The 25708-nt window shown below is 46.2% G+C and overlaps 2 protein-coding genes and 2 long non-coding RNA genes across 10 annotated transcripts in view; 2 read left to right on the top strand and 2 right to left on the bottom strand.

The window, feature by feature from the left end:
* Positions 1–4429: 4429 nt before the first annotated feature.
* Positions 4430–7398, bottom strand: LOC146757127 (protein MANBAL-like). 6 transcript variants are annotated; one of them, XM_085523477.1, is made up of 3 exons: positions 7121–7398; positions 5226–5416; positions 4430–4787 (listed from the first exon to the last, which is right to left on the bottom strand). In XM_085523477.1, the coding sequence occupies exons 2-3, from the start codon at positions 5373–5375 to the stop codon at positions 4680–4682; spliced, it is 258 nt and encodes an 85-aa protein (XP_085379603.1). In that variant the 5' UTR covers positions 5376–5416; positions 7121–7398; the 3' UTR covers positions 4430–4679. The 6 variants fall into 6 exon arrangements, with proteins under 6 accessions (XP_085379603.1, XP_085379601.1, XP_085379600.1 ...); XM_085523475.1 differs by lacking the exon at positions 7121–7398 and adding an exon at positions 6343–7024; XM_085523474.1 differs by lacking the exon at positions 7121–7398 and adding an exon at positions 5846–6336 and having other exon boundaries at positions 5226–5752.
* A 10704-nt stretch (positions 7399–18102) lies between these two features.
* Positions 18103–20301, bottom strand: LOC146757126 (uncharacterized). Its single transcript, XR_014937040.1, has 2 exons — positions 20034–20301; positions 18103–18374 (listed from the first exon to the last, which is right to left on the bottom strand). It is a non-coding gene; the product is annotated as an uncharacterized LOC146757126 (long non-coding RNA).
* Positions 20302–21663: 1362 nt separating this feature from the next.
* On the top strand, positions 21664–23913 carry LOC146757125 (uncharacterized). Its single transcript, XR_014937039.1, has 2 exons — positions 21664–23385; positions 23768–23913. It is a non-coding gene; the product is annotated as an uncharacterized LOC146757125 (long non-coding RNA).
* A 1493-nt stretch (positions 23914–25406) lies between these two features.
* LOC146757124 (uncharacterized) overlaps positions 25407–25708 on the top strand; it is a 7794-nt gene continuing 7492 nt past the window's right edge. The window contains exon 1 of one of the 2 annotated variants that reach the window (XM_085523471.1): positions 25407–25708. This exon is cut by the window's right edge and continues 779 nt beyond it. The gene's annotated coding sequence lies outside the window, so the exon portion shown is untranslated. The other variant, XM_085523470.1, reaches the window with a different exon arrangement.

The raw sequence follows: 25708 nt of genomic DNA, 5'->3' as shown, positions 1-25708 counted from the left end.
TTTTCTGGAGGAGAAAAGAGCTGCCTCCATCCCAGCCCTACATCATTGGCTTGATGGTGGCACTGACAAATGTGGAGAGAGCCTGATGCTTTTTGCGCAGACATTTGGCATGGTGTTGTTGAGGTGAGAGTTTGGTTTAGACCCTTCTCTGCTCTTGAAGGGGTGGCTGTCAAGGGACAGGAACTTTCCATTTAGGGCTTTTTTTTTTTTTTTGCATAGGTAACAATGGGCCTGGTTTGCACTGTAGAAAAGCTGTCATGTAAATGGTGCCTGGCTCCATTGTCAACCATGTCTGGCTGTGTTCCAGCAGCTATGGTTTGCACAGTTCAGGTGTGCAGTGTGTGGAAGGCACACTTGTCCCAAGAGAATGTGGTGGGGAGAGGCAGGGAAATGTCCGATGCTGTATTTAAATAGAAATTGAGTACATGGGAAATGGGCACACGGAGAGAGAGAGACATGCCCTCCCATGTTGCTCCCCACGTGAATCATACTTGGCCATCTTTGGGGAGCATCCAGACCCTTGAAGCTCAGGCATGCAGAAAGCTCTCTGCAGTCTGAGTGCTCTGGTGGAGACTGTTTTGTTCTCTCTCTGGCTTGTTCATGCTACTGCTTCGGTGATAAATCATTATTGATATTTATAATGAGGCTTCTAGAACTGCTCTGGAAACTTTAAAACCCTCAGCAGAAAGGTAGAGATAGGTAAAACTCCTTGGAGGCTTGATTTTCCTTCAAGGCAGGAAGGGTCAGGTACTTTTTTTTGTTTGTAACTTGTTTTCTGACTTTACTTGAAAGCCATAATGTTTCCTCTCTCTTTTTTCCTCTTGTTCTGAGTTTACTGCAGGTTTCAAAGTATCACATTCAAGCACACTGAATAAGTTTATCAAGAGTAATTCATAGTTGTACAACATAGCTGTACAGGTCTTACCGTAGAGCATAAATATCAATAGCATTTTGCAGATGGAGAAACCGAGTCTCAGACTGTGGGATTTGATTTCATTTAACTGTATGAAAGGCACCTTCATCTCACCCAAGCTGTTCCTTTGGACTTGTAGGAATGCAATCTGACCGGCGACGGCAGGTGACGGTGTTGTGGTTGTCCGAGCGGCAGTTCTGGCACCACACACCGACAGCTTGGCAATTCCGTCGCAAATGTCCCTTAACGCCGCACCAGAAACATTTAACAGAGGTGCTTGGGCCTGCACTGGTTACCGCAGATGCTTGTAAGGGTGCAAGAGCTGCTGACACTTGATTCTGAGAAGCCTCAGCCTGTGCCTTTAATCCTGCCCCTAGCTCTTTAATAGCCTCAACTATGAAAGCCTGAGCCCCTGTGGGAACGCTCGATAATCTGTGTAACGCCTCCTCTATTGTCCAGTTACTCCTCAAGGTACTTAGAATGCCACGAGCTGTAGCATTACAATTCTGAAGTGCACAATGGCTCATTGCAAAGGGGGGTCGAGGGGGCCGGCTGTAGCGCCATGGTCGATGCAGGCGGCTCGTCTGATACGGACGTGCAGGGAGACGGAGACGGGGCACTCGGCTCCGCAGCCACCGGCAACGCAGGCTCGGCGGCCGGCGGCAACTTTATGGTGGACACAGCAGGGGGCACCGGGCAATCTGACCATTCATTATAATTCTTATTCCTCCCCTGCACAGCACTAGCTTGCTCTGCCGCTTCCTTTTCTGCCAGATATTGCAGCAAATCATTATAAACCACACGCCACCAGTTCCCGCAATTTTTAGCCATTTTCTCCCCATCTATCATTCCCTGAAAAATTGCATCTCCAAATTTACGCCATTCAGCAAGATCATGCACTAAATGCAGATTCTGAAATAACCCTTTAGCATACCCATACGCTAATAACTTGGGGAGTTCCTTTTGCAAGTCTGTCCCCTTAACCTGACTCTTTTTTTTCAAAAAGCAAGAAAATACCTGACGCTTTTTTTAAAAAAAGCAAGAAAATGTTTAATAAACCGCTTGCCTTCCCATACCTATTTGTCAGCGTGCTGTTGCAGTCTTAAGGATGTTGGAGGCCCGTATCGACTAGGCCCTTCTATAAGGTCACCTAGAGCACCTGCACCTTCTTTTCCTGGCTCATGCTATCCCCGCTGCTTAAGGATCCGAACACCTTCACCGCTGCGATCCTTCCTGGTAGGCCACGTCAAGGGTCACCATTTGTTGTAGAACGGCGGGAGAAAAGCAAACGACCACACCTGTCATTGACATATGATCAGCTATTCTCGTTTATTCCTTGTGTCACGGTTTGAATGAAAAATCCACCTGCGTCCGTGACAGGGGGCCGTGGGCCCCGGAGGGGCCCTAGGCCGAAAGGAAAAAGTTAATTAGGAAAAGAAAACAGCGGCAACAATCTAAGGAGGAACACTTATTTACTAAATACTATATCGAAATACCGGATAACACAATAAAATACAAAATAATTGAAAATTGAAAATTGAGCTAACGAATCAAGCAAAATAGGAGAGAGAATGAGTCCCGTAACCGAGAGGCCTACTGTGAATCTAGGCGAACGGCTGAAGGCTCCCACACACTCCCCTGAACGCCAGAACTCGAAAGACCTCAGTCTAGTCTGCGACCGAGTTAATATAGAGTCCAGGTCCCGTGACCCATCGTGTTGCTCTCTGGGAGATGTAGTCTTCTTCTGTAAGTTGCAGATTCAGTAAAATTATTCATGCTTTATATGATGTTATGATGTGGAATACTGATAGCAAAATTACAAAATTATTAAACCATGACACCTTGGCTGCATGTACATTCATAATACGGATAATTAGCTCATACATATTGCAAAAGCGGAGCTCATCATTGGTTCCCAATTACATACCATCCCCAAGTATCTTAACAACTTGTTATCATCCTGAAAGTAACTCCCTTGCTGAGTTCACAAAATCATGGCCAGTTTCTCACCATCACAGGTCATCCTTGCTTGTTGTTCTTGCTGTCCTTGCAGGTGGTATGGCTGTTTGTTTAACTGCACCATGTTTACGACCCTTCTCAGCTAACCAGCTGTAAATAAAACTCTCTACAGGAAATAAAGTCTAGTTATCTGGTAAAGACACGAGGGAACAGTGCCAGTCTCATTGGAGAAAGCGCACACACACAGATTGCCTCCTTTCATTAAATGCATTTGAGTCTAAATATTGCTTTAGCATCTTGGGTTCTAGCAGTCAGAGCTTGCCAACTGGAAAAGGACACACAGAAAATGGCAGAGCAAGATGTGCTAGCTTCAAGCTTCCAACACAGAGCACCAGATAATAGAGGGGCAGACACGCATCTGACAGTATCCTTTAATCAAAGAGTCCTGTTCAATCATCTCTAAAGTCAATGGGCTATTACGGTTCACATCTGTGTGGCTTTCCAAGGAAAGTGAGTTGGCTGCCTTTCTAAAGGCTGTAATCAGTGCATGGGGAGCTGCGAGGCTCTGCAGAAACAGAGCAACAAGCAGCTATTACTCAGGTTTGTAGATTGGTGCTGCTGAGAAGTGAACACTGATGCCTTCTGCTGTTCGAACCAAGGTAGTCTCCAAAGCCTGAAGCCTCTAAAACGAAGCTCATCTGTACCTGAACCTAAGCATCATTCCTAAGAAATGGAGATTGTCTCTTTTGTTTATTGTCATGTGAATTAATCACATGCACAGGGAATCATGGGGACAGTGCATATACAGAGAAAATAAGAAATAGAGCATACAAACAACCTGAACACAAGTTTGTCAGTTCCATCGCATTAATTGGAGGAATGAGGGCCAGAAACCCCACATCAAACAAAGCGGTCATCATTCCCAAAGAACAAGCACAAGATATACAGTATCTCAACTAAATTCATCGAGGGAAATGATGGGTAGTGATGGCTGCAAAGAGAACAGAGGAGTAACGGAGAATCAGCACCAGCAATTGCAGGCTCTGCCTCACTGTAGACCACATCACTGAGGTCCAATTTTAACTAAAGGGAAGGTGGCATCATAGTCTCCTGTCTCACATGAAAACTTCACCTAAAGCTTCAGCTGTACAACCTCAAAGAGCAGGTGTGGAAGCCAGTACTGGAAACAGCCAGTAAACACAAAACCCTCCGAGTCCAACATGCAGCTGGGCTTCCCAGTACAAACAGCAACAGACAGTGCATCAGAACCCAGAAAAAGCCAAAGGGCTTGAGACAAACTCAAGGCGCAGGGACACCTTTCTTCCTTCCACGCTGCTTTTGTTTCTCTCAGCCCTCACAGAGCAGGGGATGCTCACAGTCCGTCGCCAGCAGTTCCAGATGGGCTGAAAGGCCACCAGTTGGGAACACCAAAACGGAAACATGGGACAAGCAGCTCCATTTCCAGGAGGGATGTGAAGCCAACCAGTTCATGACCCTGCGATTACCAGCCCGAGCCAGGCATGTTTTGAGCAGCTATTGAAAGAGGCAGCACCACTATTCAAATGTTTGTTTCGCTTTTATTTGCAACAAAGAGAAGCTAAATGCATCCAAAATACATTTCAATATGAAATCAAATAGGAGGGATACTGGTAATGACTAAAACTTCCTTAGTTCCTCTCCGCAGTCCACGAAAGGGAAAGCATGGCCAGGCCTGAAAACCAGACCACGCAGTGTGTGTCCTTTGGTGCACCTCTGAGGATGCAATCCAGGCGATTCTGCTGTCCTTTGTGCCTTCCTGCTCAAGCCCTTATCGTTTCTTTTTGCTTTCCTTCTTGGCTTTCTTGCTCAGCTGAGCAGCACTTGCCTTGGGTTTCTTCACTGTCTCCCAAGTCTGAGACTCAAAACCCTCCGAGTCCTGCAAGAAGCAATTGGGAAACAGTCAGGGAGCTTTCTTACAACTGGCTGACAGCTGCTTTGGGAGAAAAAGTCACCTGACCGAGCAGCTTTGGGGGCCAGCACTGGAAACCGCCTTCCTGACCTCAAGGCACATTAGAAACTCCACCTCTGTCTAGTTCCCAAAAATCCCATGCAAACCAGAGCCTAAAGTCCTCTCTAGCAAGGCGGTCCGTGCTGGGAGGGTGGACCCTCTGCCTGGCAGCTCATAGGGCGCAGCAGCAGCTGCAGGATAGGATGAGCTGGCAGCTCAAGGCTGCTGGCGTGCGGAAGGAAGGACAGAACCAAGTGCGGCACTCTCAGCAGTGCCGGGGCACACTGCCGTAGGCAACAGCTACAGACAGTTCCCTCCCAGCCGACTGCCTGAGCATTCCTATCAATCTCACACAGCGCTACTTACTGCCTTTGGGGACTTGGAAACTGGCAGGATGATGGCCAGCACACACAGGAGCTGGAAAAGGTCTCCAAACAAGAGTCCGTAGCGCAGCATGTTCTCCAATATCGTGGGCTCAGGGATCTCAGGTGGTGAGAAATGCAGTTCAACAGCCATAGCACAGACAGCTGCTGCTCCACTGCTCTCACAGAGGCTGCCTGCAGTGAGTGGGGAAAAAGGCATCATTAGTCTAAGGCAATGTGATGGGGTTACTTCCTGCTAGCAAACATTTCCAGGCTGATTAAGAGAGGTGCTGGGAAGATATCCAGGGCCTACTGATGCGAGAACAAAGAGGGACAGCAAACTTGCATTTCAGTTGCCTTTGCCCGCCTGCCTACGAAAAGAGCCCTCAGCCTTCAGTACTGCTGCACTTGCAGGTGGGGGGGAGTGAGGGTGACGGAGCACTGGAACAGGCTGCCCAGGGTGGCAAATGGATTAAATCCTCTGGCAGATGTCCGTACATCCTCTCAGGAGTGGAAGTAGCCCTGGGCTTGCTGAAATCAAGCAAGCCCTCAGAAAAGGGTTGGGAAAAGTACTCTGTAAAGGTGACTGATGTAGTTCTCAAAACCACCTACTGCTGATGTTACCTAAAAGTGGTGATGGCTCACATTCCTCGGGTAAGGAAGTGCAAAACGGCGAGGAGTCAACTGGATGGTTCACACTTCTCAAATAAATAGGATGGCTTACTTAAACACAACAATAAATCAACAAAACATCCAACCACATGGAGATTATTTTTCCATCTCCTGAGAAGAGAGAGTATCTGACAGCACTGCAGCCAAACCAGCCTGTGACGGTCACAGCCACCACCAGCCAATGCTGTGCTGGGAATTTTAACTGAACCGTGAAGGCAACTTATCGAATAGCAGCAGTGCTAAACAGAACAATTAAGGCAATAAACAACCACGTGGTTACAACAGCCTTGTTAAGCAGTTGTTAGAGCACTCCAGGACACCTGCATGATATCAATAAATTCATTCCTCCCTCCCTCTTCAGCCGAGCACGCAGACTGCGCTCACTGCCAGGGGACGCTCTCAGCAGCGCGTGCCCTTTGCAGAAGGCACCTGGGCTGTGCTTTACTGACCTGCTGCTGCTCGGCCGTGTTCTCAACGCGTGCTCCAGTCAGCCCACAGGCTGCCAGCTTCTCATCGTCTGTTCCAGAGCCCAGTGCCGGAGCTGCTGCAGATGCTGAACGTGCTCAGGGCCCGCAGCTGTGTGCTCAAGGCATCTGCAGCTGCCGGGACAGCCTGAACAAAAGCCTCGCCAGGGCTTTGCACAACCCCAGCTGAGCCATCAGGCAAGCGCTCAGCAAACAAAAGGTAACGCCATTTCAAGGGTCGCAGGGTCCCCAAAGAGAAGCTGGGGGCTGCCGGGGAGGAGGAGCAGGGCGAGTGCAAATTTCCACTTGGAGGCTTCACATTAAGACACTCCAAAGGAGGCATCGGGGGGTTTAAAGCTTCGGTCAATCCACGCGTGCACAGCTGCAGAGCGAGGCCGTCTCGTGTCTCCCGTGGCCCAGAGGAAGAACTGCAGCCCCAGCTGCGCTGTGTTACAGAGATCCAACCGGGCAGCAGAGCACGCTGACCTCCTCTGCTCCCTTCCTCACTGTCCCAGCTCCCAGCCCGTTCCCGTGCCCCTCGGAGCCCAGCCCGGGCTGCATGAACTGCCGCCCTGGTTGCAGCCCGTCTGGGCCAGCAAACCTGCTGCGCTGAGCGGGAGCTGGAGCCGGGACCAGGGTCCCGCCTGGGGTACGGCAGTGCGGGTTCCGCCCCGTCCGGGGCCGCTCCCCGCTCCTCTCCCGGTGCTGCTGGCAGGGGGCAGGAAGCGTGCGCTCCTCTGCACGAGCCACGAAGGGCACCTACCTTGGGTGCCGAGCAGGCTGCTCCCAGCTCTGGTGCAGGTAGCCGGGCTCCTCGGAGTCGCGTAGAGCAGAGGACGCCGAGTGCCCTGAGCCCGGAGCTGGCCGCAGGACGGCCTTGGTGCACCTCCTGCCACCGCGGTGCTGCCCGGATGGCTTCCAGCCAGGCTCTCGCCTCTTCCGCACAGGCTCAGGAAGGCAGGAATTCCCACAACGATCACGCCCAGAGCTCGTTTTCATGGCACATCTGCCCCCGGGGGATGGCGATGGGAAGGGGTGCGGGGGAGGAGGGAGGGAGGGAGGAATGGGGGCTGTGTTTTGTTACGCTAATGAAGCATCGCTTTCTGTCGGCTCTCTTTGCTTCCTTCGGTGGGGACATTCGCACACCTTTGTCATCAGGCATCCCTCCCTTGCTGTCCTGGCGTTCCTGTTACTGCTCTCCCCCACGAGTATGTCCCAGCAAGAAGGCAATCTCCGGTACAGCACCAGAGGACATTGTGTGTTGAACAGAACTCTTGCAATGGAACCGAGCTGTGGGTAGGAGCTTTACCCAGAAGCTGCTGTAAGAATACGACTTTCCCCAGATCCTTGTCTAAGGGTCCTAATAAGTCTTCTGTGCAGCGATACCTTGCGGTTCTGTGTGGGTTTGTGGTCCGTATGGCTGGCCATACCTACCCTTGAGTTGCACCGGGCAGTGTACTTGGGAGTGACCTCACTGGAAGGAAAGCAGTGTGCAAACTGCAGTGGGAAATTGCATTTAGGAAAGCAGGATATTGAGGTTCGTTTTCTGGTGGATATGGGTGCTTCTTACTACCCATAGATGGTTTTGTAACAGTAGTAGATGCTACTGCCCAATGGGAAAAGGTTTCCTTTTTTTGGATTAATTAAACATAAGCTAAGAAAACAAGCAGGAATACAGAAATTCTTGTACCTGCCAGGTTACTCTGGCAAGAAATTGAATAAAACTGGAGCTAAGAGTGCAACGATATTGACTGATTAAAAACTGTAACTCTGGCTTTAACACAAACTGGGCAAAACAATGTTGTACCCCCAGGAGTTACAGCAATCTCAAATATGATACACTTAGTGGTGTGGGCATCAGGGCCAAAAATGAAGCCCTAAATAGAAATTAAAAGCAAGAGCTTGCCTAGTCAGGGTAAAGCGGTGCCCTTTGAGGCTATGGGACTGTAGGAGGATAAAAGAAATAATAGGTAACTTTTTGGAGTTTGGATTCCAATTTTGATAGCAAGTGCTGTAGTTTGGTACAAGACTTGAGGGCAAGTACTAGAATAGTTGAATGGATACACTCAGTGGTGGCAAATCCGTGCACTTTATTAACCAAGTTAGGGAACGAAAAGATGGAGTTTACCTTCTGGATTTGAGGGATGTCTCTTCTGCCTGGTTTGGCCAAAGGAAGCCTAAGGTTATTTGTCTTTGAATAGGAAAGCCCTGATATGGGGGGAAGAGTCTCAGTTAACCTGGACAGTGTTACCCAGGGTTGTGAGAACAGCTGAATGATGGTCAACTCATGAGCCTGAGATCTGGGATCCTCCATCCTAGGGTGGAACTTTACTGCAGCACGTGGCTGCCACAGCAACAAAAGGACTGTGTACAATAGACTGAGAGTTTGCTGAGTTTCTTGGTTTACAGAAAGCACAAATAACTCAACAGCAAGTGACATATTTGGGATATGAGATTATAGCTGGACTTTGAACCTTAAGGACTGCCAGGAAAAAAGTCATCTGCCAAACCCCTGAGCTGCAAATTGCCAAGGAAGTGAGTAAGGGATGGCCAGGGTGCCTGAGGGCGGTGGCTGCGCTGGTACTTGTGGGAATACAAGAAAAGCTGTTCAGAGCAGCAGCTGTGGAGCAAGATAAACAGCATGAGAACCAAGGACACCTCTGCAAGGAGAAGAAGGGTCTCACAGCTCTGATTGGATACGTGCCTGCATGGACAGTTGAAAAGGGTTCTGTAGAATGCTTTGTTGACATGTAAAGGTGTTTGGGAAAGTTGTAAGGGCGGACGGGAAAGTTAGAAAATAACAACTTGTGAAGGTCTATAAGGGATGTGAGAACTTGTAATAAACGATTTGGATCGTTCACATCTGAGTCCGTGCCTCAAACGCTGCAAATGTGGTGGTGATAGGTTGATGGTTGGACTTGTTCTTAGAGGTATTTCCAACCGTAATGATTTTTTTATTCTATGAGGGTTAAGGACTCCAGGACAGTATCAGTGAATACTTCATTCATGGCTTGAAAGCTGAAGCTTGAAGCTGCTGAGGTTGAATGAGGAAGAGTATGTCCTTTGATCTGAAAAACTGATTGAAAACTGATCTTGAACAGACTTTCTCAACAGGATACTCTTTGGTTGGGACAAATACAGAGGAGTGTATTTGTGATTTTTCTTGCGCAGGGTCAGTGATCACTGTCTGCACAACAGTTTTAGGAAACAAGAAAAGAGAAACAAAAAAAACTGCACGGGACCTAAGTAAAATGAATTCTTAATGACTGACTGTGCTAGTGAAACATATTGAGTAGCTTGAAGCTTAAGACAAAGGAGTTAATTGCTTTGTTGTATGTGACTATATGAAGGGTTGCTGTAAAGAAGAATAGTAAACTTGTTATATGGCAAACAGGCTATGAACTAATGGTTGTATCAGTTAGGAAGATTCGTGTTAGTTACTGCCTTTGAGTAGTAAAGCTTGTAGAGCTTGGGAAGAATAGGTTGGAAAAGCTACAGAATTTTCATCAGTAACAGCTTAGACATATATTGGGGTTAGTCTAGTTATGGATTTTATTGCTGTAAGACATGAGGGATGGGCAAAATGACTTGTTCCTAGTCCCTCCCAGTGCTGTTATTCTGTGCTGTTTGTGTGTTTTCAGAAATCTATGTATTACTTACTATTGTGCCTTTGTTCTTTAGTTGTCATTAGTTGTGGCAGGGGTGACAGCCTTTTCTTCACTCTGTTTCCTTACTGTAGAATTAGGAAATTTACAAAGAGGAAAAACGTGAATAGTCAGGAATATTTTGGAAAGTGTTTCCACTGTTAAACACTTCAGAATTTCTCAGAAATTCTGCTTCCCAGCTGTAAAGAAAAGGCTTGTGCATAATTTCAAAGGGTTGAGAATACTTAATCCTGAAATTGTTTATTGGTTTTTTACTCTGTTTTGGCCTTGTACTTTGTCTCCAGTAGTATGTAGTTGGCACTCAGAAGTAATTTGATTCAGCTTGTCCTTCTGCACTGTTTGCTTTCTGTTCCGTTGTGCTGCTTTGCCTGTGGAGTCCTCTAGTCTGAGATCTGTTGTCTCACCTTGCCTGAATTCTGCCTCAACTGAATAGACATAGATTCAAAACCTGTGTTGCATTATTTTCTGGTTTCAGAAGTGTCCAGTCTTTTACTAGACAGACTTTCCTGGTTTTGAGTAACTTCCAAAACTGATAGTATTCCTGCCTGCTTCCCAAGAGTCTCTGTTTTTCAGACAAGGTTATGTTAACAAATCCATGAAACCCCAATAGAAATTCTGGGCTCTTTGCTGTGTGTCTACTTGCATCTTCTGCTTTCTGCCCTTGTCTTTGTGATGTCTTCGTTTTGCACATCCTCTTTATTTGTCTTACTTGAGTAAATGAATCCATCTGTCACAATCTTCTCACCTGGATGTCTGAAAGTTCTCTTCCCGGCAGGGGAATTATTTCACTGTTTACCTCTTAACTTTTGTCCTTCCATTTCCTTCTCTGTTACTTTGGTTTTATTTGCTGCAACGCTTCCTCCTCTTTATTTTCAGGAGTAGTTCTAATCTCTTAACATGAACTGTGTGTTCCTGTACTTCAGGTTCTCTTCAAAGATTTTTTCCATATCTCTTCTTTGATTTTGATTAATGTTAACTGTTGAGATTTTTCTGGATGTATTCCCAAGACTCAGTCTGAGGTTTAAAATCCATCCAGTAGTACTACTGAATTCAAGTCTGCAATTCAGAATTGCATCGTTTGTAGAGCAGGGCCTTTTTAGAATTGAATTCAGTGGGATGTGAACAGAAGACTCAGGGCAGCAGGGTCTGTTTTAGTTGGATAAGGCTTTTGGTTAACTCTTCTCATTCCTGTAGATATGGATTTATCTTGTTTCATCTACATGCAAAACTTTGTAGTGTAATCAGTTACATAAAAATACATTCTCTTCCCTTCCTGTGTTTCTAGTTCTGTCTTAGTAATTTTCTTGAAATGTGTTAGCACAGTCCTGCTTCATGTAGTTCCTGTCCTTGTTTTTCTGTTCCTCCTGCTTTCCCTAGTCCTGTTCTGATAACCTCAGAAGTACTCTCTGTTCTTCTTAATTTCTTCATGCCTAAATAGAATTGTCTCCTCAACACCAAATCTGAAATGTTTTTGTGTTATCTTAGCAGCCCAAAAGTAAATACCAGGTTAGTTTTTATGAGAATTTCCTTTTCAGCGTCAGAATCTGAGCTTGGTTTACCAGAAGAGCTCAGGAAAACTAATGTTTATTAAAAATCAGTGTATTCTGTAACTCCACCACGTTCGGCATAGTGCAGTTTAGGTTCAATGGAATACAGTATTCTCCTGAAGCTTTGAGATGTTTGTCTTTTTGATTAATGGAAATGGTGGAAAGCATTGTACTTGAATTGCAGGTGTTGTGCTTCTTCCAAGGATTATGAAAATCAGCTGTATTGTCTGGTGCCTTGGGAAAAATACAGCAGGAATTGAAAAGTCCTGCCAGGTTTCATGCTTTTGTTTTGCATGTGGTAGTATTGAGCTATTAAGAAAGACTTCAAATGTTGTGCGGTACAGCTCGTATTTCCTATCTGCTTAAAGGGAGAAGCAAAGTCTTTGATACTGCTACAGCTGTTGGATGTGAAGCTTTAATTAAAAAGTTCTTTGCTTTGTTTGGTAGCAATAGCTAAATATCCTGTTGAAGGAAATGTAACTTTTTTTAATCAGGGATGATTAAATTCTTATGATCACGTTAGCAGATGTTTTGGGACAGATCTTAAACGAAAGTTTTAACAGTTTCCATTGCTGTTTCCATTGCTTACATGTCCATTACCAGTAGTTGTGGGTCTGTTTAACATGTTTTTCTTTGCTCCGTGTGATTATTATTTTTTCAACAAAATAACAGTACTTTTGCTTTTACTGTGCATTCTGCTATTATCTTATTGTAAAACATGGGACCCCATTGTGATGCATCTATGAGGGCTGCTCTGAAAGTAATGCCTCCTATTTTATTATGTCAGCCCATGACATGAGAGGCAGATGTTAGTGGGATGGCAGTAGAGGTTGAACCTCCCCGCCAGTATTCCATTACATTTTATTACTGTGCAATGAAAGCTTTGCTTCTATCATAAGCATGTATCCTTCTCAGTGTCTAGCTTCAGCAGTAGAGGTTTTCACAGAGCTCTGAGAGCAGAGCTACACTTTAAAACTGGTGAGTCTGCCCCATGGGTTGGAAGTGATAAGCTTGGCTTTTGTTTGTAACTTTGAGACAGCTGCTCAAGAGTGGGGTTATTCTCATGTGTGCATTAACAGATAGCTTATTACCTGCTGGTGAAGATTAGTTAAGCATCCATAAATGTTGACGGTTTTTGTCATCACCAGGCATAATGTTAGGATTTAAATGCATTCCCAAAGTGGAAAATGCTCATGAAGATTTCTGTTTGATTGTTTTCAGAGTTGTGGGTTATACTGCTTTCTTTTAATGGGCTTGCTATGACAAATATAAAGCCTGTTCTTTTCAGCCTTTAGTTTACTAGCTATTAACAACAGAATATTTACAGTGAAAAAGATCTAAGGGGATAAACACATTATATTTTAGCACCTCAACATTTGCAAAAAATAAATGGACAAAACCACCTCCCTTCCCACTACAGCACTTATCTGGCAGAACTGGTTGGATTGCTTCTGTTCTCTTAGCTCTTGGGGCTGTTGTTTTGCCACTCATAGAACTGCTTCCCATGAGTTTATGTTGTATTTGCACTGGAGGGGTTGAGAAGCAGCTGAAACTGTCAGCTTCATTCTTGTCCTGCATCCCACTGAATGTGAGCTGTGTATGAACTCAATAAGCAAATACGATTTTTGGTATTGCATTAAGTATATTCCTGTGCTGTGCTCTGGTGGTATGTAACTGTTCAGGCTTTGACATTATTAATGGAAGCATGCCTGACTTCAGCATGTGCAAGGCTTAATCATGAGCATCTAACCCATCTTTTAACAATGAGGCAGAGTTCAAGTAGATTTGCAGGTGATCAGTTGTGCCAGACAAAACTGAATTCCTTCTTTGATAGAACGACCAATTCCTTTTTTCCTCCAGACAAAGAGAAGAGATCTAGTCCCATATGTCATACTTCACTTGTGCTCTTGAGGCTGTGCCAGACAGTAAACAGCTAATTCATGTAAAAGAGATGATCGTTGCGAGAGTTGGTGTTTGCTGAAGGAAACAACTGCTTGTGGTTCTTTTTTTTATTTAGGGCAACCACCTCAAAAGCCATAAGCAACAACAAAAATTCCTGCAGGAGTGATTGGAACGAGAAATGTTGGCAATAAGGGGATTTTCCAAGGGCTCAAATTGAGGGCTAGTCTTGCACTGTTTGCAGTAATGACCTTGGCACCAAAAACTCGTTGGGATTTTCTTATGAGAATTTGTGGTGTGTTGTCAGTAGGTGACAACTGAGGAAACGCATGTGCAGCAGAACACATGCGTTTGGGACATGGTACAGATACAGAAAAACCAGTGAGACTGGGCATGTCAAGGCCAATAACAACCCTCCTGGGAGACAGTAGAAAGCCTTACTGTTGCAGCATGGATAACTGGAGAGAAGTGAACAGGAGAGTGGAAGATGTATAGGGAAAGATATTCTGTGGAGAATAAGCTGCAATTAAGGCATTGTACAATGTTCTTCCAGCTGGAATATTACTTGCAGTTCTGGCTACTGTATTCAAGAAACATTGATTGAAGCTGCTTGGAATTCAATGAAGGGAATATTATGGGAATAAAGAGCCTGTTATGAAAGGACAGTAGAGAAGTTTTTCAGTCTGTGGATAAGAACTAATGGCTGGATAAAATAAATGTAAATGAATGGAAAAGCTCTTGCCTCTTAAGGTGGGATCCTGGAAGAGACTCTGTGGTCATTTGTCCAGTGTGTTTTCCCCCAACTCTTTCTGTACAGGGAGTGATATTGTTTAAACCTACCTTTATAAATGAATCAGTTGGGTATCTTACATGAGTTATTGCCTTTGTTTATAAACAGTATTGGACAGTATTGATTTATGTAATTGGAAATGAAAAATCATCATTATGAAGATTTTGTTTGGGACCTGAGCAAGGTCAGTTGAGCTCCCAACACACTGTGGAAGAAAACTTGTTTTTATTCTTGTGAATTATTTTTTTAATCTCTAATGTTGTTCTGGGAACACTGTTACATCCCTAAAAGGCAGCAGCATATTTAAATTATCCCAGTAATGAATAATTATATACAGTAATGAATAATAATAGTTTCATTATAAGTGTTAAAATTTTCACTGATAGTTATAGGTGCTGAGATGTGGGATAATTTACCAAATGCAGAAATTTAGGATTTAGTGAAATTAATTCAGGTGTAAGAATATTGGTGGCCTGTATTTGACTCCTGCATAGTTTGCAAGGTTCTTGCACATAAAAACTAGTTTTGTGGTATTTTTGCTTCTAATTCTACCCTCTTGTTAGCAATTTGTGGGTCAGGCTGGGTCACATCACACTTCATTTCAGTTTTCAGTTCCTTCTTACTTCATCTACTTTTATTCCTCCATCATACAGGTAGTTAGGGCAGTCGATATATGAATCATTGTGGAGATGACTGTTCCTGTAACATTTGAAAGAAAAAATTGTTTTTTGATCAAGCGTTCCCAGTAAAAGATAAATAATTCTATGTGAACCAAAAAACTCTGAGTAACTAGTGAAATAAGTTGACCTTTTTCTTTGCAGTTTTGCAGGTAGGAAGACAAACCTGATGAGCTGAATGAGTTTTCTGTTTAGCTGCTGTGTCTGAAATAAAACTAGTTCATAGACTGCATGCAATTTCAGTTATTCATTGGTGGGGTATTTCTTGTTTTGCTTGTAGTTGCCTTGTGGTCACCGGTGTGAAGAGATTTGCCATTCAGGTGATTGTCCTCTGAACTGCAGCCAGAAGGTTAAACTCAAGTGTCCTTGTAAGCGACTGAAAAAGGTAAGTTTTGAAGTTGCAGTTCTGAGAGTGACACATTTTCTTTGTATGTTCCTAGGCTTGTGTACATGGATTGTCTCTGGTCAAGACTGGAATAGAATCAGTTACTTGAGCAGAGCAGCAACAGCAGCTGAAAGTCTGGGTGGAACAATCAAAATATTCACTAAGGAAAATAAAATTCATTGTAGAAAATGTTAGCTCCCAGATTTGCAATACCTTTCTCTTCAAGCACACTTCAATTTTTGTAGTTCCATTAGGAAAATAATCAGATGATCTGGAGTGATTTAAGAAGTCAAAGCACATTTTCCTCATTAGGAACTGAGAAGTTTATAATTACATAAATTGGAACAGTCACAGATGTTTTGAATTCCTAATTGATGGTTGTCTGAGGCCCTTAAAGCAAACAGAGGCATCAGCATCCTTAGCTTTCAGCAGAGATAAAGGACAAAGCTTATAGCTATCAAGTATGATGAGGGGAAAACCAGAGGCTGCTGTGACCTCTTGACAAGTGTTAACTTAATGAAAAATTCACTATCTGGCTTGAACAAAGCATGCTTAAATTATTTTCAAGACCCGGTTAACTTCTGAGCTTTCCACACAGATGCAGTTTCCCCAGAGTTCTTAGCTTCTCCAAGAAATGTCTTCAGAAATCTCAGATCTTGCAGGGCGCATGTTCAAGAGAAAGGATGGTAATGCCCAGAGTACGTGCTTCAAATTGAGCAGTCTCTGCTTATAAATAACTAGCTTTTCTTTATTTGTAAGTTGAAATGTTGACTTCTGCTGAGGATAAATTATTTTGTTGTGACTAAGTGCTCTTACTAATTTCAGTTTTTCTTACTCTACTGTGTTCAGTAAAATCAATAATATCATTGGTTGCGTGTATACTTCTGCTTCTTGTTCCTTAAGATATAGGTTTACAGTTGGACTTGATGATCTTTGAGGTCTTGTTTCTTATGCCAGACTTAATTGAATAAGGAAGATGGGTATTTCCATGATAGCTCTCTTACATCTAGTTGTTGCTGTCCCTAATTTTCATACTGCTTTTGGAAAACTGAAATGTGTTATCATCTTCTGCTGAGTTCTGACACTGTATAGCTATTTCAGACCAGTTCAGATTTTATTGTCCCAGAGTGCCGGGATGTCTTCAGTGATTATGTGGATGTCCAACTGAAGTGTGGTAGCAAGAAGCAATGAAATTAATGTTTAGGATGCTCACTTTTCACTTTTACAGTGGCCTGAAATGGAACATTCCAGATCTGCTATTCTGAAAGTTTTATGGTCCTTAAATATGATGACGGTTACTTTTTTTCCCCCCCTCAATCTTGTAAATTTGATTTTAATAAGGTGGAAAGGTTGTTATGAGTTAATTATATAATTAATAAAAATTAATTCTTATATGATGACAGCCCACTTATTTAAATAGCCACAAAGTGATCCTTCTGATTCCTAGTGAAATGGTGTCTCCCTTCAGAAAGAGAAGAAAACACTATCCCCACCTTAAATATCATCTCACTGTTTCCAGGTCAAGCCCCAAATCCATGCTCTCTTTTGTACAGAGAGCTACAGTGTAGAGGGTAAATGATGGTAGAACCAATAAGCCACTGATAATTGGACTGTGTATTAGTTGCAGCTAATCTGACTGCAGAAATATGACTCGTTTCTGTAGTGTGAAAGATGATGTCTTTTAACGTTTGCTTTATGCATCTGCCCTTGTCTGAGATCGTAATTAGGATATCTTTGATTCCAGAAGGTCCTTATGCATATTTGCTTGGAGCTGCATTCTTACAGCAGATAGTGTACTTCTTTCTTAGCTTGGATTGGATAGTGTACCTGTATATTTAGTCTTCTGTGCCTGCAGCCTGTGATCTTGAAGATAAGGAGAAACAGAATTGAGTACCTAATATTTGCAGCTGAATTCTCCTCTACCAGTCTTCTGTCTGTGTATACTACTGGTGAAGTTGGGGGTTGACAGGACACGTATTCCAAGCTGCTCTGTAAATATGCCTCATCTGAACCATCACAATTAATATCAAATGTAGGAGCTCATAATTTGAGTGCAAAACAGGAGGATTTTTTCTTCCTTTTCTGGTGTTGAAGTTAACTGTTGCATCATGAGGCTATGCATGTAAACATGCAAGGTCGTATAAACCACTTGAATTTGTAACCCACAACTTGTAGTGGACCATATTCTTAACCATCTAGGCAGGTGGTTTATCTCAGCATGCTGGAATTGCTCTGAAGAAGTTAGTTTTTGGATTTTGCTGTATGCTATGAAAATTGTTCTGCATATTGTCAGAAAGCATGAAAACCAGAATAGCTTCTGGCTATGTTACTGTGCTTTCCTGACAAAATTCTTCATAGGCTAGTGGTATAGATTATAAGATTATAACTTTCTCTCTGTGCTGGTATTCTGTTTTGGTTTTGTTGGTGGTTTTTTTTTGTTTTTTTTTTTTCTGTTGTTGTTGTTTGTTTGTTTGTTTGTTTGTTTTGGCCTTCAATGTAAGGGGGAGGAAGGAGAAGGAAGTAGGGGAGATCTTCCCATGACCAGACCTTGCCCTGTAGTTTCAGCCAGTTTAGAGAATTGATACGAAGTTTCAGAAGAGTTACTTATTAGTTACTTTGCATGGTATCTTTTGTAACAGTTCACAAGGTTATATTGCTTTGTCTTAAATAAATAAGTGAAAAAAAAAAAGACAAGAAAAATTAAACTGAACCATTTGATTTATCCTTGTTTCAGTTTAGCTTATCAGAAAGAAGGAAAATAGAAAAGGATGCTTGAATACAGTTACAGTTTCAAATAATATTTATTTATTAGCTTCATTCTGTAAATATACCGAATAAAATTGTTTTACAATTTTCCCAACAAAATGAACTTTATAATTAAATTTTTATATAGGGAAATGAATTACAAACAATTCAATTTATACTTAACAGGAAGTACAGTGCAGCAAGATACAAGAAGGCCAAGTTTCACTGGAGTGTGATGTGTTATGCAAGGAAATGAAACGGAAGGCGTCTGAGGTGGTGTATCCATTTTAGTTATGTTGTCTTCATTGCCTTGAGAAAAGTTGGAAAAAACAGGCAGATCGTTATTTTTTCAAGACAGTAATAGCAAGAAATGCAGTGCAACTCAGCGTACAGTTTAATTGCACATTTAATTTTTGGACTATTGAATCTGGCTTATTGCTGAGAATTGCACTACTTGTAGATAGTGTCAACTCACTTGATGAAACACTGTGTTAAGGTAATGCTCTATTACCTCTTTATTTTTAATGTACATTGGAACTGGAGATTTCCTCTTCAGCCAAGAAGTGCTAATCAATGATAATAAAATCATTACTGCTAGTGAGAGCTATAGAAGCACTTCATTTAGGCCTTACTTTTACTTTGAAGGTTAGCAAAGTGTTATCTTGTGTGTTCCTGTCACACAGTATTAGGTGACTGCCACAATTATAGAGAGCTTTCAGCAACTGCATGTGCTTTTCAGCCCATTGTAAACATGGATGCTCTCCAATAATTTTGTTTGAAGTAAAGAAACTGCTGCATAATCTCACCTAAAGAGACAGAGTATCCACATTGTTTTTCTAGGCCTTTTATGGAAACATGAGGAAGTGGTGCATGAACTGGTTAAGTTTCTGGCATTTAATTTGCTGTCTTGAATGCTATGTAACAGTTCTGTAGAGTGATCAGTTGTAGTTCCAGGTTTTATTTTTCATAAAACTTTCTGATGGTGAAGCAAATGTAATTGCATTGACAGTTTCCATTACGACAAGAGCAGTCGAACAATATGAGTATGCATTATCCAATATGTCATTTGGTACAAAAGTGGAGATTTCCTTTTGCTCTAGCAGTCAGGGCATATTTAATTACTTGGAATGAAGTGTGTGAGTGTAAATTACATACATATATAAGGATTTACCCGTCAGTGTACAGTGTGCTGAATTGAGGATTGAGTTACTGAAAGCTTAGAGAGTGACTTTATTAAGGAATTTTCCCTGGTATTAATGAATATATATATTTTCCCCAGGTTTTATATTTGTCATTTGAATTTTCCAGTTAGTCAGAAGTTTAGTTTTATAACATGGTAGCGTCTCTTATGTTCCATGTTTTTCAAACATAAATTGATAGAGGTTTTTCACAGAATGTTTTAGAATCTGAGTAAGCTCACAGCTCACTTGGTGAAGGTTTTGCTCGCTTTTCTGAGAACTGTTCTATAAATTATGGCTCTGTAAGATAATAGTTTTACCTGCTTTTACAACAGTTACTTATCACTTTGTATGTCTGGACAGATAAAAGAGGCAGAAGCCAAAGCTGTTATTGAAGAGGAGAAATGAAGACAACAGGTATCAAACTTAATTCTTCTTCCCCCCCAACCTCGTTGTGTTAATAAATCACTTGACGCACGTGCAGCCCAATCTGTATACTTTGTATAGTGTTTCTCCCAGTTACTGCTTTCAGCTGTTATGTTGTCCTTAGGTATGTGCCATGGGTGATCTACAGTGGTTAAAAGCAAGTATATTTTCTCTTAACAGTTCTCACATCTGTGGGCAAAATGGTAATCATTTGATGTCGCATTAGAATAACTGTATAATGTATACATATATTTAAATACAAAATACTTCTGATTTTTATCCATCATTTTATAATTCCTTAAATTCACAGAATTACTAAGTAGCCTCTGTAAGGTTGAATTACTGAGTGAAACTTCTTACTTACTCCCCTTCGTGAGAGTGAAGAAACCTAAATTGGTCTCTGTCCTTCAAGGTCTGGTGGGAGTGGGGAATTTTTTTGTAATTGCTGGCTCTGGTGAATGTGTGTTGTCAGCACTGTAATCCAAGAAGCTTCTGTGCCAGCTGCCTGGAAATACTATCACTAATCTTGTTTCAGAAATTAACCGTAAGCTTGGTTGCTGGTGACAGCTAACTCAGGTTTATCATCTGGGCGCTGCAGCCTCAATGCACTCCTTCCAACAGGCTTGTATGCCTGTGACAGAGCACAGACCCCCCCGGTTGTACACCCCCCATCGGACCCCCCCCCACATTAGATCCCCCCCATTGTATCCCCCCCCCATTGAATCCCCCCGCCCTCCATTGGATCCCCCCGTTGTACCCCCCCCTCCCCCACTGAACCCCCCCCCATCGGACCCCCACCCCATTAGATCCCCCCCATTGGACCCCCCCCGGTCTATCCCCCCCCTATTGGACCCCGCCGTTCGATCCCCCCCCATCGGACCCCCCCGGTCCCGGTCCGTCCCCACTCACCGCTTCCTCCTACGGGGCTGCCAACACCTCCGCACTTTACGGCGACGCTGTCGCAAAAGCGCCGCACCCCGCTGCGCTTTACGGCGCGCCGCGAACTGCAACTCCCAGTGTCCCCCGCGCTGCGCCGTGTTACGTCTCTCCGGGGACTGCAACTCCCAGCGTCCCCCGCGCGGCGCAGGCGCAGAGCGCGCGGTGTGAAAAAGGCGGGAAGGCGTCGGGCGGGAGCTGAGGTGAAGCAAAGTGGCGGCGGGGCCGGGAAGGGCCTTGGGGCGGGATGGGCGCCATTGGGCCTCGTTATAGCGGGATAACGGTGTTATTCTGGGACGTGGAGTGAGAGAGACCGGGTGGTCAGGGGGGATTTGAGGGGAAATAGTGAGGAAATAATGCTCAATGGGCGTGTGTTCCCCTCAGGTGAGCGGCGCCATGGGCAAAAGGAGGAGCAGCCAGGTGACAGGTAATGACTTAAAATGGCCTCAAAATGGCCAAAAAATGGCCTTAAAATGGTCTCAAAATGTCCTCCAATGGGCCTCCAAGCGGTCTCAAAATGGCCACCAAATGGCCTCCAAGCAGCCTCAAAATGGCCACCAAATGGTCACAAAATGGTTTCCAAAGGGCCTCAAAATGGCCACAAAATGGCGTCCAAGCAGCTGCTGTTCCTCTTGCAGGTGTTGACCACTATGATGGCCCCAATGTCAAAGTCAGGGCAGGACTGAGGGGAGACAACAAGGGGGGGGATGACTATAGTGGGGACAACAATATGGTGGACAGCAAGGGGGGGGACATCAATGGAGGGGGCACAAATGGAGGGGACACTAATAGAGGGGACACCAATATGGGGGACAGCAATATGGTGGGCAGCAATATGGTGGACAGCAATATGGAGGACACTAATGGGGGGGACACTAATATGGGGGAGAGCAAGGGGGGGACATCAATGGAGGGTACACTAATAGAGGGGACACCAATGAGGGGGGAAACAATGGAGGGGACACCAATATGGCGGACAGCAAGGGGGGGGACATGATTGGATGGGGCACCAATGGGGAGGACAACAGTAGAGGGGACACCAAGGGGGGGGACACCAATATGGCGGACACCAATATGGTGGACACCAATGGAGGGGACAAAAATGGAGGGGACAGGGACACCAAGGGGAGGGACAGCAAGGGAGGGGACACCAGTATGGTGGACACCAATATGGCAGACACTAATGGAGTGGATACCAAGGGGGAGGACATCAATAGAGGGGACACCAAGGGGGGGGATACTAATATGGGGGGCACCGAGGAAGAGGAAACCAATGGAGGGGGCAGCAATATGGGGGACACCAATGAGGGGGACATCAATGGAGGGGACATCAAGGAGAGGGACAGAAATGGGGGGGACACCAATAGAGGGGGCAGCAATGAGGGGTATGTAAGTGGAGGGGACACTAATATGGGGGACACCAAGGGGGGAGACAGCAATATGGGGGACAGCAATGGGGGAGACATAAATGGGGGGGACACCAATATGGAGGACATCAGTATGGGGGCCATGATTGGAGGCGACGCTCTGGACTCCCCACCCCCCAGCTCCCCACAGCTATGGGGTAAGGAGCACACAGGTTATGGGGGGGGTTGTTCCAGGATGGGATGGATGGCTGCGAGCAGCAGGAAGACCAGAACAGCCCTGATATGGGAGACCTGCAGCCCCATAGTGACCCACAGCCCCATAGCACCCCACAGCTCCCCACAGCCCCATAGTGACACTGATGGGGGCACAGAATGCATTGAGGCCACCAAAGATCCATTGGAGGGCGAGTGGGCAGCCAAAGCGGAGCCCACTTGTGGGGCAGAGCGTGAGGAGCGCTATGGGGCTGGCACTGTGGGGCTGCCCCACATCTCAGCACCAGAGCACAGTGGGGTGCCAGGGGGGGACACCAAGCTGCTGCAGGTAATGCCAGAGTACTATGAGAACCCATAGGGAACAGCCCCATAGCACTCCACTGCAACCCACATTGTCCCACTTCACCCCATAGAGCTCCAGTTCACCCCAGTTTACCCCCCATTCCACTCTAGATTGCCCCAATTTACCCCAGTTCACCCCAAATCACTCCAACTTACCCCAGTTCACCCCAGTTCTCCGCCACTCACCCCCAAATCACCCAAATTCATCCCAGTCCCCCCTCAGGTCACTCTCATATCCCCCAGTCCCCCTCAATTTGCCCCCATTCACCCCAAATCATCTCAGTTCCCCCCCCAAGTCACTCTCAGATCCCCCCAGTTCACCCCATTTCATCCCAGTTCCCCCCAGTTCAGCCCTTGGTGCCCCAGTTCAGCCCAGTTCCCCCCCATTCACCCCCAAATCATCCCAAGTCACACCAATTCCCCCCCAAGTCACTCTTAGATCCCCCCAATGCCCCCCAATTCACCCCCATTCACCCCAGTCCCCCCCCAAGTCACTCTCATATCCCCCAATCCCCCCCCATTCACCCCCATTCACCCCAGTTCATCCCAGTTCCCCCCAGTTCATCCCCTGTTGCCCCAGTTGCCCCCATTTCACCCCATTTCCCCCCCAGCCCCCCACCCCCTCCTAGCCTGCAGCCCCTCTGTGCCCTGTGGACGCCGATGGGGACCCGGCCTCACCCAGCTGCACCCCCAGGTCGGACCCCCCTCCCCCCACCAGAACCCAGAGCTCATTTTGGGCTTAAAAAGCCCCGGATTGGTGCCATTTTCACCCCCTTTGACCCCCAGGAATGAGGTGGCACCACGTGAGGATGCGTCTGCGGTGCTGGGGGGGCTGATCCTCGAGCTGTCCAACCTCAAGTGAGTGCTGGGGGGGGGTTAGGGTTAGGGTACCATTGGCACTTATGGGGTCTCGCTGTCCCCTATGGGGTCTCACTGTCCCCTGTGTGGTCTCACTGTCCCCTGTGTGGTCTCACTATCCCCTATGGGCTCTCATTATCCCCTATGGGGTCTCATTGGTCTTTATGGGGTCTCATTGTCCCTGCAGCCGCCGTGTGATGAGCGCCCATCGTGCCCTATAGGGGTCTCACTATCCCCTATGGGGTCTCACTGTCCCTTATGGGGACTCTCATTGCCCCCTATGGGGTCTCATTGGTCTCTGTGGGGTCTCATTGTTCCCTATGGGGTCTCATTGGTCTCTATGGGGTCTCATTATCCCCTATGGGGTCCCATTATCCTACAGCCGCAGTGTGATGAGCGCCCATCGTGCCCTGGAGTCGCTGCTGCGGCTGCGTCGTGAGCGGAGCCGGGGGGTGAACAACAGCAGGAGGAGGAGGAGGAAGATGGAGGGGGACGAGCCAGGATGAAGCTGCAGCTGTGAGTGGGGCTTTATTGGGGGAAAAAAGCCCATAATGGTGCAATAAACACACGAGTGTGAGCAGGGCTGGAATAACACAACTACACAATAACACAACAACACAACAGGGAACAGCTGCTGAGCTCTGCTCCTGGTGCAGAGTGGGGGTGTAAAGTGGGGGTGTAAAGCTGATGGTGCACAAGTGATGGTGCAAAGTGGTGGTGCACAACTGAAGGTGCAAAGGGATGCTGCAAAGTGATGGTGCACAAGTGATGTTGTACAAATGATGGTACAAAGTAGTGGTGCAAAGTGATGGTGCAAAGGTATGGTGCACAAGTGATGATGCACAACTGAAGGTGTAAAGTGATGGTGTAAAGATGATGGTGCACGAGCGGTGGTGCAAAGCTGATGGTGTACAAATGATGGTGCACAAGTGATAGTGCACTAATGATGGTGCACAGTTGGTGCCCAGCTGCTGCCTTCTCTCCCACATTGCGCTCAGCACAGCCTGGGGATGACACAGAGTGTGTTATTAGTAATAGTAATTAGTAATTACGGCCTTAATTAACGTCATCACCACCACAACTGCCCCGACACACACAGTACAATATGTGGGGGCCAACTCCATAACCCCTATAGCCCATAACCCCTTATAACCCCCATAACCCCACAACCCCAAACCCCAATAACCCCATATCCCTATAACCCCATAAATAACCCCATAACCCCATAAATAACCCCATAACTCCATAACCCACAACCCCATCACCTAATAGCCCCTATAACCTAATACCCCATTACCTGCTATCAGTCACCGCCGTCCCCGTGTCCCCGTGCTCTCGGTGCATACACAGAGCGATATGACGCCGGGGTGAGCGGGCAGAACCTCCTGGTGTGCGCGTTGTCCCGCGTGGCGCCGCACTGCGGACACACGTAGCGCCGCAGGATGGGGCACAGCACGCGGCCACGCGCGTCCTTCAGAGCGTGGCTGCTCCACACCGCGCGGGACTCCCCGTTACGGCGGCAGAACGGGCAGAACGGGGACGGGAAACGGGGGCGGGCTGATAAGGGGGGGCGGGCCGACAGGGGGCGCTGTGGTGGTGCGATAGTGGGTCGTGATAGTGAGAAGGAGGGCCTTGGTGGTGATAGGGGGGGACATGGTGATAAGGGGGGATGGGGGGGGGTCCTGCTGATAAGGGAGGTCCTGCTGATGCTGTGCTGAGCCGTGGTGACACCGACACACCTGGGGACACACACAGACATGGTGGAACATGGCAAATGGCGACCAGGGATGGGGACACCCCCCCCAATATGGTGACCCCAGTGGCAATGACCCCAGTTGACCCCCATTATGTTGACCCCCCCATTATGGCGACCCCTCCCCCCCCCCATGACAGTGACCCCAGTAATGGTGACCCCAGGTGACCCCCCCCAATACGGTGACACCCCCATGATGGCGACCCCAGTGACACTGACCCCAGGTGACCCCCCGGTCACATTGCCCCCCCCTGCCGTTGCCCCCCCCCCCCCCCCCCCATTCCCATACCTGCCATCCCGGTTTGGTCCGCTCGGTTCTGTCCCGTCCCGGCTCGGTCCGTTCCGTTCTGTTTTGTCCCAGTTTGGTCCGTTCCGTTCAGTCCGGTCCTATGGTTCCGTTCCCGCAGAAGAGCCCTCAGCAGGGCCGGCAGCCCCATGGAGTCGCACCACGGCTCCCACATAGGGCCGTGATCCCTTATAGGGCCCTGATCCCATATAGGGCTGTGCTCCCTTATAGGGCCGTGCTCCCCTATAGGGCCATGCTCCCTTATGGGGCCGTGCTCCTCTATA

The sequence above is a fragment of the Coturnix japonica genome, chromosome 24, assembly GCF_054131305.1.
Source record: "Coturnix japonica strain WE chromosome 24, WE-NBRP24, whole genome shotgun sequence".
NCBI lineage: Eukaryota > Metazoa > Chordata > Aves > Galliformes > Phasianidae > Coturnix > Coturnix japonica.
Note: the sequence above shows the minus strand (reverse complement) of the source record. Positions and strands in the feature narration are given on the sequence as shown.